Consider the following 15,007-nt stretch of genomic DNA (forward strand, 5'->3'; position numbering starts at 1 on the left):
AGACATTCTCATATTATGAACAAATAAACACATTGCTTTCTCGCGATGACGCCAGGGCCAATGCTAACTAACAGAATATGTTTGACGCAACAGAAACAAAGTTGTTGTTCTTGCATATCAAGATAATTCCTACTTTTTAAATTTTTTTGTACAAGCATTATAGACGTTTGCTTTAATTTCTGTTTGAAAATTTGTTATGGTATACTTCTATTATTAATAATGACATGCTGTAAAGACTTCCTCGTATTGTTTGTTGCGCAATAATATTTTTGTAAATGGTTATAGTTTGTAAATCGTATATGAACCTTATAAATGGACTTGGACCTGTCGTCCAAGGTACGAATCAATAAATTATCACAAATAGGCATTTTTCAGTGTTTACACTGACAAGGATTTGTTCTTCTTTCTTCATTGACATTGTAAGATGTCATGGTTACGTAAGATACAATGATCGAGGGCAAACTATCATTCATCAAATAAAGGAAGGGGTAAGGAGTTTAGAGGGAGGGAGAATTAATGAGAGAGAGAGAGAGAGAGATAGAGAGAGGGAGAGAGAGGGAGAGGGAGAGAGAGAGAGAGGGAGAGGGAGAGAGAGAGAGAGAGGGAGAGGGAGGGAGGGAGGGAGGGAGGTAACTTTTTTGGGGGGCAGAACAAAATCCGTATTACCACCATAATGGGCAATTGTTTTTAAGGGGGGAAGCGGATATTGACAACAATCAGAGTCGCTATAAGAATGTGGAACGGGCACTTATTTGAAATTAAAAAAGGGGCGCTTATCTGAAGTAAAAAGGGGCGCCTTTTTATGAAAAAGATGCACTATAACTTATGGGAATTTTTCATTTTCCAACAAACGCATATAAGTATAAGTAAAATTTACAAAAAAAGTGAGAAAAAATCCTGGAAAATCATGTCATTTCAGCAACAGTATTTTGATAATCACTGGTACCGAATTAGATATAAACTACGTTTTAATTGTATTCATGCACACATCCCAAGATCCGTTATACTCTAGTTCAATGCGTGTATCAGGGCCCAGGGAGGGCGTCTCCAAGTTAGGGAAGGCATACAAGGTGCTATGATACCCCACCACCTACGACAATAAAATTCAATATTCATCATTGATAGGTTATCTAAACTATAAGCTTGAAGAAAAAAAAATGCCTATAGACTATCAGGAAATATAGACTTGTGGTTACTCGTCAATCCAGTGATTGGTCTCGGGGGGGGGGGGGGGGGTACTATGCAGAATATTCATAACTTCCAACGATGGACCGAACAATATTCCTATAATTCCTACACTTCAACCTCATATCTTTAGATGAAAATTAATTAGACCCGAAACTATAATTCGCTAGAGAAAATATCGGGATACGATCGAGAGGTATAATTATCACCCTCTTGCGGAATTTTTCGTTTTTTTCCTTTGATTCTTCTTTGGCGTTCGTGAGAAGAATAATTATTTCACTCTCGTTTGTTCTGCAAATACGCGAAGCATATTACACTGAAATTGCCCGTAAATGCTAGCCCTACTGGATTGGGTCAAGAGGCAGACCACAGATACAAAGCACATATATTTATATATGAATTATTATTTTATTGGGGCTTATTTTACTTTCTAATGGTTCCGTACAACACGACAGAGAATTTGATGGGGGTGGCAGACTCCTTGCTGGGGGTTCCGGAGCAGAGCCCTGCAGGACGCTCTTGAGTTTGGCAATTCAGAACATCTAGATAGCGATAAAAATTCTAATCCATCCCTTGAAATTGAAATTGCAATTCCCCTATTGTGTGCTCTTTTTAAAGAGTACAAAAAGCCTCATAATAGGCATTCCATCTTATTCAGTAGTAGATTCCGAACAACATTCAATGAGATGATGCCCACATAATTGAAAACGCATTTCTGAAACGCATTTCTGGTAAAAAACAAAAATGGTAGAAGAATCCGTCCGTGCATGATAAGTATTAATCCTTCACTAAATAGGGATAGTTACATTTCTTTGCTCCAGTGATCTTGAGGCTGCAGACAGCAAGACATTGTATAAATAATAAAAGGTACACGGGAGTGTTTGTTAGAATTTTCATACCGAAAAGTTTGTTGCATTTTGCGAGTCTGCCTATCCGCGAGTGCGAGCCAAACCTTTTCCATAGACCTGTGTACATTAATTACAAAAACGTTGAATTTCTTCTTTTATAATTATCTTTTACATTGGTCAACTAATCGAGCCAGAGGAAAAAGAAAGTAAATGTTGAATAAAAATGTAAACTGTTGTCCACACAATAATGTTATCGTATCTTCTGTAAAATTCGGGCCTTTTTTGTTTTAAAACACTCCTTTTTTTCTTTTCACACAAAATCAAAATGCCCCATACACGTATGTCTATTTTTGTGGCGGAAATGAACTGGTGGAAATGTCTAATAGAAGAGCATAAGAACATAGTATAGTATTAATGACTGCTTTGAGAGAAATAGTTGTTTTTATACGCTCAAGGGAAGGTTAGAATTGTGCTATTACCCGAGGCGTGCCGAGGGGAATATCCCAATAATTGTAACCTTCCCGAGAGCGTATAAAAACAACTATTTCTCGAATATTAAAGCAGTCATTAATACTTTTATATGCCGAAAAAAAAAAGAAAAAAGAAAAAAAAAGCTTTTAACGAAGATGGGATTCGAACTCTTGCGTATCATAGGTGATGTAATTTAAGTCAGCGCATTAAACCGCTCGGCCAGCGCGCTTTGTCACCATGTACAATAGTTTTCTTTATTATATACATTAAAATGAATTGAAAACTGCTTCGCGTGGTCGATGCTTCGCCGCTGCTCCATTAAACAGGCCCTTCTTTTACTTTTGCAATGCATATTGGCACGAACTTAGATCAAGATCTATCGGCAGATGTTTTTTTGTTTTTGGAAGTTTATTTTCGTCTTCATGTCAACAATGCAAGATAAAATTGTCGGTAAGATCGATCGAGATTCAATTGTATTGAAATTACCGACCAATTCTTTGCACACGTACGGTATCCTCGATCGCTCAGACCATTTTTTAACATGTAAACCTATGGGGTAACCATGGAGACTGACCTATTTTCCCAATAACCATGGTTATTGGGATTTTGAACTGTTTTTTAACCATGGTTACCGGGAATTTTCGGGAACAGTTAAAGTTTATGAATGCAATTTCGACCAATCAGATTGCTGGATTACCTAAGTGAGGTATATAATTTGGCCTATTTAATCGTCCTTCCCATTGCCTTTATAGAATTCGGGCCGTTTTAATGAAAGATAAGTGCTTTCATGGGTGTCGATCCGTAACTGATACCTATTCATCAGGGGGGGGATGATCTATTCATTCATCCCCCCTGATGAATAGGTATTACGTAAGGATCGACACCCATGAGTGCTTTCTTTGGGGAAACAATATTCAATAAGATGATGCCCACATAATTTAGCCTGAAACGCATTTTTGGTTTTAAAAAATTGTAGAAGAATCCGTCTGCATGAAAAGGATTAATCCTTCACTAAATAGGGATAATAGTTACATTTCTTCGCTCCAGTGATCCCGAGGCTGCAAACAGCAAGAAATTGTGTAAATAGTAAAAGGTACACGGGAGTGTTTGTTAGAAATTTATATAAAACTCAGTGGGAGAGCCTTTGCCTGGAGTCTTGGGGGCGGAGCCCCAGGAAGTTTTTGATTTTTTTTTAAATTTAGGAAATTCAAAATATGGGCAAGATTATGACAAGCGGCTGCCTTTGCTGTAAATTTCCTGAAACATCACAGACTACAGAAGAAGTACTTATCAATTGCAATCCGCATTCCAAATAATTCTCTGATTTTCTGCACTTCTAAATGTCTAATCACTTTTGTCAAGTTAATATTAATAATATACTAAGATACTGCCCACAAGGGAACAGTTAGGCCTATTTACCAAAAAAAATTACCTTTTGACTCAAATTTATATTTCACACACTACATAACTCAACGAAATTGATATTCTTCTTCAGCTTCTCAGAGGGGCTCGTCCCCCCTCAGACTCCCCTCTGTCTGCCCAAGCGGAACGCGGCGCTGAATAATAATATTTTTCTCACGAATTGCCCCCCCCCCCCCGCTAGCTGGCTCCGCCCCTGGGGGGGGGGGTCCTGCCCCTGTGTGTGCCTATATAATGGCAGGGTTTATCCTCTCGCTCTACTATAACTTACCAGTGGTGGATCCATCGGGGCTGCAGGGGCACGTACCCCGACAAAAAAGTAGAACTTGTACTTTTTTTTTGGGGGGGGGGGAGGGGCATGCTATAGGCTACACTCATGCCATACTTGTCCCAGGCCCATCCCCTCCTGCTAGAGAGTCCTGGATCCGCCACTGCTTATGGTGGGGAGGCATCCTTTAATTTGGACTTGACCTTTTTACCCCAGTAGAAGACGACCCAATGGTCTGCATGCCAACAAGTCATTATGGTATGCTAGGAATGAGAGTCGACGATGTATACCATACGCGTGGTACTGGTAACATAATTTATCCACACCATTCGTTTGGAAATCTGTGTATTAAATCCTAGCCCTACATCCTCCGCCCCCCCCCCCCCCCATCTGATCTTATTTGTTTGTTTTCAAGTGGAATAATAACGGGTCAATGAGATGATACGCAACATAATTAGAAGCAATATTGTATTCCAGATTTACAAATTTTAATAAACTTTTTTAATAGGCGGCTACGATGTTGACCCTGATTTTTGTTGTGATCCACGTCGACTTTATACACAATAAGACGCACTTTCAAACTATAAACCTAAGGTAATGTCAATAACCTTTCAGCGACCCTTTGAATTGCTCAAAACAAACAGTACACAGACATAATAATCAGACGATGATTCCTAATTAGACCGTATTAGGGTAAAGTCCTTCCGATCGTCTTCCGTGCATGTCAAAGTCGATGTATTTATTCACTTGGCTATTCGTTTCTTGTTAACGAGACTAAGCTTATACACGTAGGATTATGAAGGGGAAAAAAAGATACCTTCTCCGACGTGTCTATCGCGGGGGGGGGGGGGGGGTACATGGAGCCACCCAAGGGTAACTTGATTCCCAACACCGATACATATTACAATTAGTGGACGACGATCATTCTGACGATATAGTGATGATAAAAATAAAAATAAATCGCATGATCAATTCTAGAGACTTACTGAAGCACAGCGATGACCTGAGCGATGCCCCTTGGTCTCTAGCGCTAGCTGAGCCGCCCATGTATCGTTCACTGTAATACGTACGTGCTCCGCGCACACCATTGATATCGCAAGTAATTGCGCATATAACCGTAGATAGCGCATATGCATTACATGCACGGTATTGATTTCAAGCTAGCTGCCGCGCCGAAGTACAGTCATCTAGTCTAGATATAGATCTAGCGCACGTGCATATACTATCTCCAGTAGGCTTAGTAATTCTTAGATCGAGTCTACAAACCTTTCAACTTTCTGGGATCGTCAAGTTAGCAGGCAGGAAAAGTGTTACCAAAGTTATCAACTTCAATTTGAAACTTCTTGTAAATCATGGCTGACAAGATTTTCTCCTCCGGTGAGGACTGCAAATCGAGCTGGAATGATGCAATGGCAAATTTTAACCAAGCCGACACGCACCTGGAAATCATGGGAAAGCCCGTTATGGAAAGATGGGAAACTCCCTACATGCATGAACTGGCTAAAGTTGCTTCGTCTAAAGGTAACTTAGATTTAAAAATAAGTTTTTTTTACGTAAAGACTGACATGTCGATCTAGTAGTAGAATATTTACATCAAAATGTTGTTTGTCTTAGATCTAGGTCTAGTGTTACTGTTAGTATAGATCTACGACACGGTACACCTAGAGTAGAGATGATGGATCAAACAATGACGATAAATTAACTTAAGTTAGACCCTACTTTAGGCCTTCTTTACTTTACTTTAAGTTTAATCCAGGGATGTTATGCCTATATGACTGTGCCTGTTCATCGATAGTACCTGGAAATCATGGGAAAGCCCGTTATGGAAAGATGGGAAACTCCCTACATGCATGAACTGGCTAAAGTTGCTTCGTCTAAAGGTAACTTAGATTTAAAAATAAGTTTTTTTTACGTAAAGACTGACATGTCGATCTAGTAGTAGAATATTTACATCAAAATGTTGTTTGTCTTAGATCTAGGTCTAGTGTTACTGTTAGTATAGATCTACGACAGTGACACGGTACACCTAGAGATGATGGATCAAACAATGACGATAAATTAACTTAAGTTAGACCCTACTTTAGGCCTTCTTTACTTTACTTTAAGTTTAATCCAGGGATGTTATGCCTATATGACTGTGCCTGTTCATCGATAGTAGATGTCTTCTTCAGTTGTTATAACTTATACATTATACTTGTTATTTCAAGTTAAATAATTGAATAGATTCTAGGTCTAAGTGGGAAAGAAAAAAAATGTGTAGAAACTTGCAATATCAGCTTAATATATAAGTATAGGCCTAGCCCTAGGCCTAGATCTAGTACAGCTCTACTACAGGCTCATAGTCACATAGACCCTGACAAGATCATGGTTTTTAGACCAGTAATATTTGTCTAGAGGTCTAGTATATTTTTAAGACAGTTTACAGAAGTTGCTGAGATGTCTCAATTCTATTTCTAACGTCACGAGATCTTTTAACTTTTTTAAACATCACTTTATTGTTCAAACTTGCACAACAAAGGAGAACAATAGCCCAGGACAATTCCATTTTACTGGAAAATGCAGGGCATTAAAAGTACATACATGTAGATATACAGTGAATAATGTTATATAACATCAACAAAAATTAACTCATTTTACAACATAGTGAAAGCTGAAGAGTGATGGATATTCCTAGCTATAAATAAGAGGAGCTAAATATTGAAATTTCATTTGATATATCAACTTAATAAATACGAAGCATACATAATGAGTATTATAAAAGTTTGATTTGAGTTAATATTTAATACAAAGAGGATTCTATCAGTGCCAGGCAATGAAAAGAGGCGAGCAGTAGAAAGAAATATAAGACCGGTTACAAGGTGTATTAACCCTTTTTGTGTTTGAGTAATTACATACTTGAAATGCGAAGGGGAATTTTGGTTTCCCAATATTGGCATTCTTTGAGTAGTAGATGACAAACGAAGAAACAATAGATAGTTTGAATAGAGTCTGTCGAACTTGTTTCACATTGACAGGTTTTCCAATTTCTTTCAACAGCTGCTTTAGCCTCGTCACATTGTCCTGCGAAAGCAAGCAGGTCTAACTTAAAATATCTAAATTGCATTCGGATTTACCTTAGGTTCTTACAGTTTAATAACTTTTGTTTCGTCTGGTTTTCAGCTGATTCAAGGGCAGATTCAAGGGCAGATTCACCCATGCCACTCATGGCCCATGTTCTTGAACTTTAAATCTAACTTTGAGCCTAATTTATGATTATAACATCCAAAGTCATCTCTCTTATTAAATGGACTTTGCGTTTGCATAGCGCATACCGGGGGCAGAGAAGGGACCCAAACAGACTTCGTTAAAACGACGTCAAGGGGCTTGGTGTTGTCTTGTAATAATTTCGGGTTTTCAAATCGGGGCCCGAGGTGCACTGACAATAATGCTCTTGGTGACAAAATCTTCGGGCTTTATTTCGTCAAAAAGAGTTAAGATGCAATTGTCTTTTTACGTTCAGGTTTAGGGTTAGGGCTATTGATGGATATTCTTTTAGACACATATCTAGACTCTTTAACACTTCATGCGGTCCAAAGTTGAAATCACGCATATACCTGTAACGGTATCTGTATTTACCTAGCACCTCGGAGCAATCGTCACCAGATCAGAGCATGCAGGGGCGTCGCCAGAACATTTTGAGTGTGCTGTGGGGGGGGGGGGGGAGGGTGGAGGGGGTTTTGACACTCATAATCTCCGATAGATAGACTACATGTATGTTGCACCGCAAACCAAATTATTCGACTGCATACCGACATTGGTAGATTGCAACAATTATAAGATAGTAGATACGAACATTATAACTAGGTCACATATGAATAGACTTAGTATAGTAAATTGGAATTGTTGATTATTAGCTGTCAATCGGGGCTTCGGGGCAAAGCACAATTTTGTTGTTAACATTATTTATTTGAATTGCACGTCGGCTTTGGTAACTTTAGGTTGTGACTTGTATCTTATATTGCGAGGTCGCAAAAACCGAGCTAAGTTTAGCAGTTTTTATCACAGGTCTGAGCTTAATAACCCCCTCCTGCCTTTTCTCTTAAACATCAGCGTTTAGACAATATTTTGTGACTCTCTAATATCGGGGGACGACCCCCTTACAAGGGAGAGGCCTCGTGCTGTGAATTACCGATCCTCGAATTTTGCAGTAAAGACCCTCCTATTCCCTCTCGTTTGTCTCCATGTAGCTCTTGTAAACACAATTCAATTCCTACCTATGTGAAGTGTTTCATACAATAAGGTTATATCATGGGATATAGAGCGTAGCGACCGAGCGAGAATATTTGTTGTCCTTTATGAATAGTGAGGGCACTGCAGAGCCGAAATATTAAGTGCTCTAGCCCAGAGTTTTTCAACCTTTTCATAGTCGTGGCTCCCTTTTATGAATTAGAAAGTTTTGCGTAACCCTAATTAAAGTTCATTACAGAAGATCTATTTTGCATCACTCTTGGTATACTCGTCAAGTGTCATGTACACATGTACATTATGTTGTACAGATATAGTTGTTTCTAAAAGTTAGCGAAGCGAGCGAGCAATTTTTTAGCTTCAAAGTGTATAGATACGAAGTGTACTGCTGTTAACACAAAAAATACATCCCAGTTAGCAAACCTTGTCATGATGTATTATAACGTAAATAGGTCTAGGGTATATCTTATTACTTTGTAAAACAGACAATTATCAGCCTTGGGCTGCATGTCATGTTGTTTTTAATAAACCAATTCAATTAAACCCGATTATTGTTAATTTCTTTGAGTTAACTTGATTCTCCGACCTTGCGTTTTATATTTAAATGTCTTTACATTTTATATCGTTGGGATTTATACTCATCTACAGTCGGGTTCAGACTTACGTATGTTACTTTGCAAGAAATATAATTATGCTTGCAGCTATACTCATTTGCAGCAAATCATCGTCATACCGAAATTTGTGAAAGTTCTTCATCAGACATGATTGAAATATGCCTACATGCATGAGACTTTACAACGAAATATGCAGCGCAAAATTAGTTTTCTTGAGTTATCATATATTAATTTTGTTTCGTTCTTCTGTCCGTATATAGGCGGTTGTGTACTCGAGATTGGTTTCGGACTGGCCATTGCAGCTACCAAGATTCAGGAGGCCCCCACTGTCACAGAGCACGTTATCATAGAATGTAACGATGGCGTGTTCGATCGCTTAGAAGAATGGCGGAAAACCCAGCCCCATACTGTGACCCCGCTGAAAGGAATGTGGGAAGATGTGGTGCCTACGCTACCGGATAATAAATTTGATGGTGAGACCAGGCTTTCCATTATTTGGGGAAGTAGATGTAGACTCTCGGTCCCTGCTCGGATGCAGAGTACCATTTATAACGTAGAGATTGCATTGATGCGGGGGAAAAAAAAGTATATATATGGCCATATTCATGAGAGCGTTGTATGAAGTTTATTGAAGGGTGAAGATTTTTTTTAGAGTTGCATGGCTGATTTTCAACGAAACGGAGTTAAAAGTCTTTTGACAATTCTGTTTTTTGCTACGTTAGGCAGCCAATGAAAACCAACTCGTTAAATGAAATTATGGAAATGCAAGCATTACTTTAAACAAACAGAACTTTGTTATTCCTACCTCATTTTTCCTGATTGAGGTGTCATATGAAAGGGCAGAAAATGAACTTTCTAGAAATGTGATTTTCTCATTGAAATTCAGATACCATCCGCCAAATTACTTTTGGTACCCTTTCTTCAAATTGATTTTAATCACTCATGTGTGAAATATCCATCATGTGAGTTGCATCAAATGAAAGAGGAGGATCTAAGCTTTAAAAATATGTGTCATTTATTGATTATAATTGTGATTAAGTTATGATAAAACATCGACAATTCTCGGTTTCGTTTTTTCTGGGACGCACCTTATGATAGCAACCTAGAAAAGATAAAAGAAAACAGCAACGTTTTTGTTAATAGTAAAGAAATACTGATCTAAATATTGGCGCTTGCCAAGCTTGCAAAATGAATGAAAATAGTTGTGATTGAGGAGTGCTCTTTCGGCAGGCGTGTATAATACATGTGTGCATCATCATCAGCTATCAAAATCATTCACTCAGCAAAAAAAAAGGGGGGGGGGGGAGAAAAGTGTTCATATTCAATATTTTCAAATAAATATTTGATAATATTTAAGGCCGAATAAAGGAAAACTGGAGAGCATGCATACATTTAAAAACATTAGTTAACAGTTCTCGTATGTACGAGAACGGTTAACTAATGTTTTTAAATGAATGCATATTCTCTCCAGAATTCCAGAGCAGCGTTTCACAAAACCGTAATAAGTACAAGTTTGACGACAACCATTGAAATGCGTGTATTATATTTAGCACGTGTTTCAATGGGATGTCGGTGAACTTGTACTTACGACGGTTTCGTGAAACGATGCCCTGGTTACTAACTACAATGTATTTAATTCACTTGCTATACATTATGGTATTTCTATCAGACGGAATACACTTGATATTTGGGTTGTTAAATCAAACCTTTTGTCAAGAAGTATGCTAAAATTAGTATTCATGTATATCATTTTATTATTGATAATAGTTTTAATTAATAATAAAAACAAAACACCTCAATCTTTAATAAACTGATTAAGCAGAACAATTTGGAGCCGAAACTTATTGCCTATCGTATCGCTTTATATTTATTAAACGAGTCACAATTATGACGGACATTTTTTACCAATCGTTCATATTGCTGTGTAGGTATCCTGTACGACACCTATCCCCTATCCGATGCTACGTGGCACACTCATCAGTTTGAGTTCATCAAGAATCATGCGTTCCGATTATTGAAACCTGGCGGTGTGTTGACTTACTGCAACCTCACCTCCTGGGGAGAATTCATGAAGACCAAGTATACAGACATTCGACAAATGTTTCAGGTATTCCTACTTTCTTTCAGAGATCACATTCGATTTTATAAACAATAATAATAATAGTAATTTTAATTTAAAAAACACACGATAATTATTAGTTGCTTTTATTTTTTAAATCAGGGCCCTATCTTATGAAAATTTGCGATTGATCTAAAAATCGTCACACGTAGTTAAGTATTTTCAGCTTTTACCAACCTTAAATTCAGTGAGCAAGCTTTCATCCACTCCTGTAGACTTTCTTAAGACATGAAGGATCCTTAATCGATTTTACATTGACTTGCGAGTGATTTGGGACTTACGATTGGTTAGGGGACTTGGGATTGGTTTTGAACTTACAATTGATAGGTATCTTCCGATTAGTTCGGGGTTTACGATTGATTGAAGAATTACGATGATTGATTGAGGACCGGCGATAGATCTGTATCAATCGCATTATGTCTGATAAAAAATATGACGTTAAGCTTCGATTTACAATAAATCTGTCGTAATAACGTTGGATTACCCGTGATCAATTCGGAACAATCATATATTTTTGTTTAAACGGCACTTTCTTCCCTCTTTTCTTATTCGAATCTGGTTATTCAGTAAAGGTCAATCACTTATTTGAGTACATTTTTTTTCCTTTGTTGTACAAACAATGTGTACATGTAAACCTTTCCTAATTTGTAATACATTCTAGGAGCGGGGAAATGTATAATATTGTCAATCTACCGTGAGAATACTCTGTCAATTAATAGTTATGTCTAGGTTCATACGAACATAGTATAGTCTTCCGACTGATAATACTTTCCTAAATATTGATAGGAAGATATCTAAGATCGAAAGTAGTTTTGTGCATACCCTTCCTTTAAAAAAAACAAATCGTTTGATCATCATCATACAGCAGGGAAAGATCGAATATTTATCTTGAACATGTAATCCTATTTCTTACGGGACTTGGCAAAGTTGAGTTCTTCTTATAATCAAAACTTATGAATGTAACGTGCGAAATTACTCCATTTGCACATTTGCGATTACATCAAAGAATAATACCACCAATAGACGGGAGTGGAAACAATCTCCTTATATGGCAATGATACTTCTTTTCTGTGCGACCATGTCGACGGGGCGGCATTTCCGACCCGTCGCACTGAGAAAGGGAATAAATTCTAGCGAAATCAAAATCTCGTCGTCGGGGTGGATCTTCCGAACTTTGACCCTTTAGCTTCATACCAGGCTCAGTCAAACTGCCAAACTGACTGACCCACACCCTTGCAAAACGACCGATTTTTGCCCATTCGGGGGGATATAATTCTTGTCCGTTCTCCTGTGGTTCTGATCGGTCTCGTTGGTGAGACAGAGGTTCATGTAGTAATATAACCAGTTCACTACTTGTGTTTTGTTTTGGTCGGAGAGTATGACAATTTGATGTTTTTTTGTCTTTGTTGAATTCCACAGGAAACTCAGGTTCCTTCTCTATGCGAGGCTGGATTTAAGAAGGAGAATATATCCACCGCTCTTCTACCCATCTCACCGCCCAAAGAGTGCCGCTACTATGCCTTTAACCACATGATCACACCGACCATCATCAAGGCATAGTGTTTGAAACCCAACAGTAGCCATAACCAAATGATTTGGCCAATTGTTTATGTTTCTTTCGTTTTTTATTCTCATTATAGACCACATAGTTCAATCAAATTACTTACAAGTTAGGGATGGATTCTCGCGGAAAATATTGATAAATATTTGTGAGTAAATGGATGCTTAAGGGTAATTAATCAATTATTAAATCAATTATATAATTTTTATTTTCAATGAAATTCTGACAGCTCAGTGAGGCGATTTCGTGTACAAAATAAGTACTGAATACGCCGCTGGAATTCTGTTCAAGGAAGAAAATGTTGACATATGACCTGGCTATTCATGTCATTTTGATATTTTTTCTAGACCATCTGAATTGAATGGCAAATGAACAAGCCATATGGTTAGATTAAAGTTAGAAATATTTCTCAACTGGGAGATGTGAGTTGATCTTGCAGTTCACTCGGCTCTCTGTCTGCGCCTTAGTTCACACTGACTTTGTGGGCACCCGGTTCGAAACTTGGTCGTAAATAATTGTACTGTACATGATAAATACATGTCTGTCAAAACCCAATTACACATTCATACATACACGCCCACAACCACACGGGGGATTCATTTCGAAGTTAGGAATACCTTTTATAGGATACATATTTTCTATTAAAAAAAATTGACTTGTTTTTCACCAAAGCTTTCTAGCATGACTAGACTACAATAAAATTGTATATATAAAAAGAAATGTATGCAGAAAAATCTATTCAGATCCGAAACGAAATTCCTTCTTCCAGACGTAAATATCATGCGTTCGATATGCGTCTGCAAACACCCAATTACACCCAACCCCACCCACACACAGAAATATCATGAGGTGTATGCTGTGGGCAACGACTGTACTCATTTTAGAGGGATATTTGTGTTAGATCACAAACTATGCTACTTATCACAATGTTACCATTTCCGAGGCATCAGTACCTTGTGAAATTCCAAATTTTGAGATATTCCAAAATTGTTTACAACCATGTCACCCCTTCCTTTATTCACTCAATTATACCCTATTACATCAAAACTACCCAAGACAAGACTTTGAAAAGTCACGGTGTGGATTGCGCTCATTGTCGTGCAATTAAAAATTTGCACACGTAAGAATAGGGTATAAAAAAAGAAGAAACGGAATGAAGAAATTCCAGTACTGTTTATTGTTTTCAGGTTCAATCGTTGTTAAAGTTTGGGGATTGTGTAAATTGATTCTTTGGCTAGATTGGGATTATAGATAGCATCTTAGATAAAAAAAAATTCTATTTATAATAGGTAGGCCATAATAGGTAGGTTTCGTTGCCTTTTTATATTGTTTTGTTTTGTTGAGAATTTTTTCTGATTAAAGTGTTGTGTAAGTATACAAACGTCCGTCGTCTAATCATGCTTATGTTTCGTGGATGATAAAATAATGATAGTAGTTTGCCAGCCATTTTGTTTTCTCTTAATATTGAGACTTTTCAGACTACTGTCCTGGGGGTGTTTCACAGAGACTAAGATTGACTTTACGTTGGACTTAACTATGGCAGGACGTTCATGCCGCTGGTTGCTCTCACCAATGGTCTCTCAATTTGGATCTTTACATAATATTTTTTCCTTCATTAATGAATTATAAAAAAAAATGTAAATTCTGTAGATTTGTGACCATGATTTGAACGTCTCTTGAGAGACAAATGTCAGTAAATGGTGAGAGCAAACAATGGCATGAGCAGCCTGTCATAGTTAAGTCCAACTTAAAGTCGATCTTGGTCTTTGTGAAACACCCCTGGTCTCTTAACCTGGACAACTATGCCCGGACATCTACCAGAGGACACCTTCCACTCGAACAGCTACCCCTTCATTTAATTACCGCCTATAAGTACTTGCCTCTGGATAGTTTTCCAAGGGGTAGTTGTCCGGGGGGGGGTTCTAGGGTGTAGTTGTCCCAGAGGCAGTTAACGGGGCAAGTTGTCTAGGGAAGTCATCCTGATATGGACAATTATAACTTAGGGAATTTAGACAGAGATAGAAGAGAAGAGAGAAAAAAGAGAGTGGAGTGGAATAGAAAAGAGGGGAGTGAAAGAGGAAAACACAAAAGAGGGTAAGAAATAGTAAAAAAGGAGAGAGAGAAGGAAAGAGTGAAGAAAGGGGAAACGGTGAGTGAGAGTGGTGGTATAACGGATAGAGAGAGAGAGAGAGAGAGAGAGAGAGAGAGAGAGAGATGGGGGGGGGAGGGGGAGGGGGATATTCGAGAATTAACATTTTCCCTAAAAGGAGGGTGGGTACAACTTTTTTTAAGTCGATG

The 15,007-nt window shown here is 38.0% G+C and overlaps 1 protein-coding gene across 2 annotated transcripts; it reads left to right on the plus strand.

Annotated features, from left to right (window-relative positions):
* The first annotated feature begins 5,251 nt into the window (after positions 1-5,251).
* On the plus strand, positions 5,252-14,090 carry LOC578397 (guanidinoacetate N-methyltransferase). Of its 2 annotated transcripts, none has more exons than XM_778567.5 (4): positions 5,252-5,712; positions 9,290-9,502; positions 10,958-11,136; positions 12,568-14,090. In XM_778567.5, the coding sequence occupies exons 1-4, from the start codon at positions 5,544-5,546 to the stop codon at positions 12,706-12,708; spliced, it is 702 nt and encodes a 233-aa protein (XP_783660.1). In that variant the 5' UTR covers positions 5,252-5,543; the 3' UTR covers positions 12,709-14,090. The 2 variants fall into 2 exon arrangements, with proteins under 2 accessions (XP_783660.1, XP_030853225.1); XM_030997365.1 differs by lacking the exon at positions 5,252-5,712 and adding an exon at positions 5,994-6,071.
* The last annotated feature ends 917 nt before the right edge of the window (positions 14,091-15,007 follow it).

Source organism: Strongylocentrotus purpuratus, unplaced genomic scaffold, assembly GCF_000002235.5.
Source record: "Strongylocentrotus purpuratus isolate Spur 01 unplaced genomic scaffold, Spur_5.0 spur5_contig_858, whole genome shotgun sequence".
Classification (NCBI taxonomy): Eukaryota; Metazoa; Echinodermata; class Echinoidea; order Camarodonta; family Strongylocentrotidae; genus Strongylocentrotus; species Strongylocentrotus purpuratus.

Bases quoted from the DNA above. Each gene is read 5' to 3' on its own strand.
- LOC578397 (XM_778567.5), top strand. From the start codon at position 5,544: ATGGCTGACAAGATTTTCTCCTCCGGTGAGGACTGCAAATCGAGCTGG. The intron at 5,713-9,289 runs GTAACTTAGATT...GTCCGTATATAG, and splicing joins TAAAGTTGCTTCGTCTAAAG to GCGGTTGTGTACTCGAGATT. The intron at 11,137-12,567 runs GTATTCCTACTT...TGAATTCCACAG, and splicing joins ACATTCGACAAATGTTTCAG to GAAACTCAGGTTCCTTCTCT.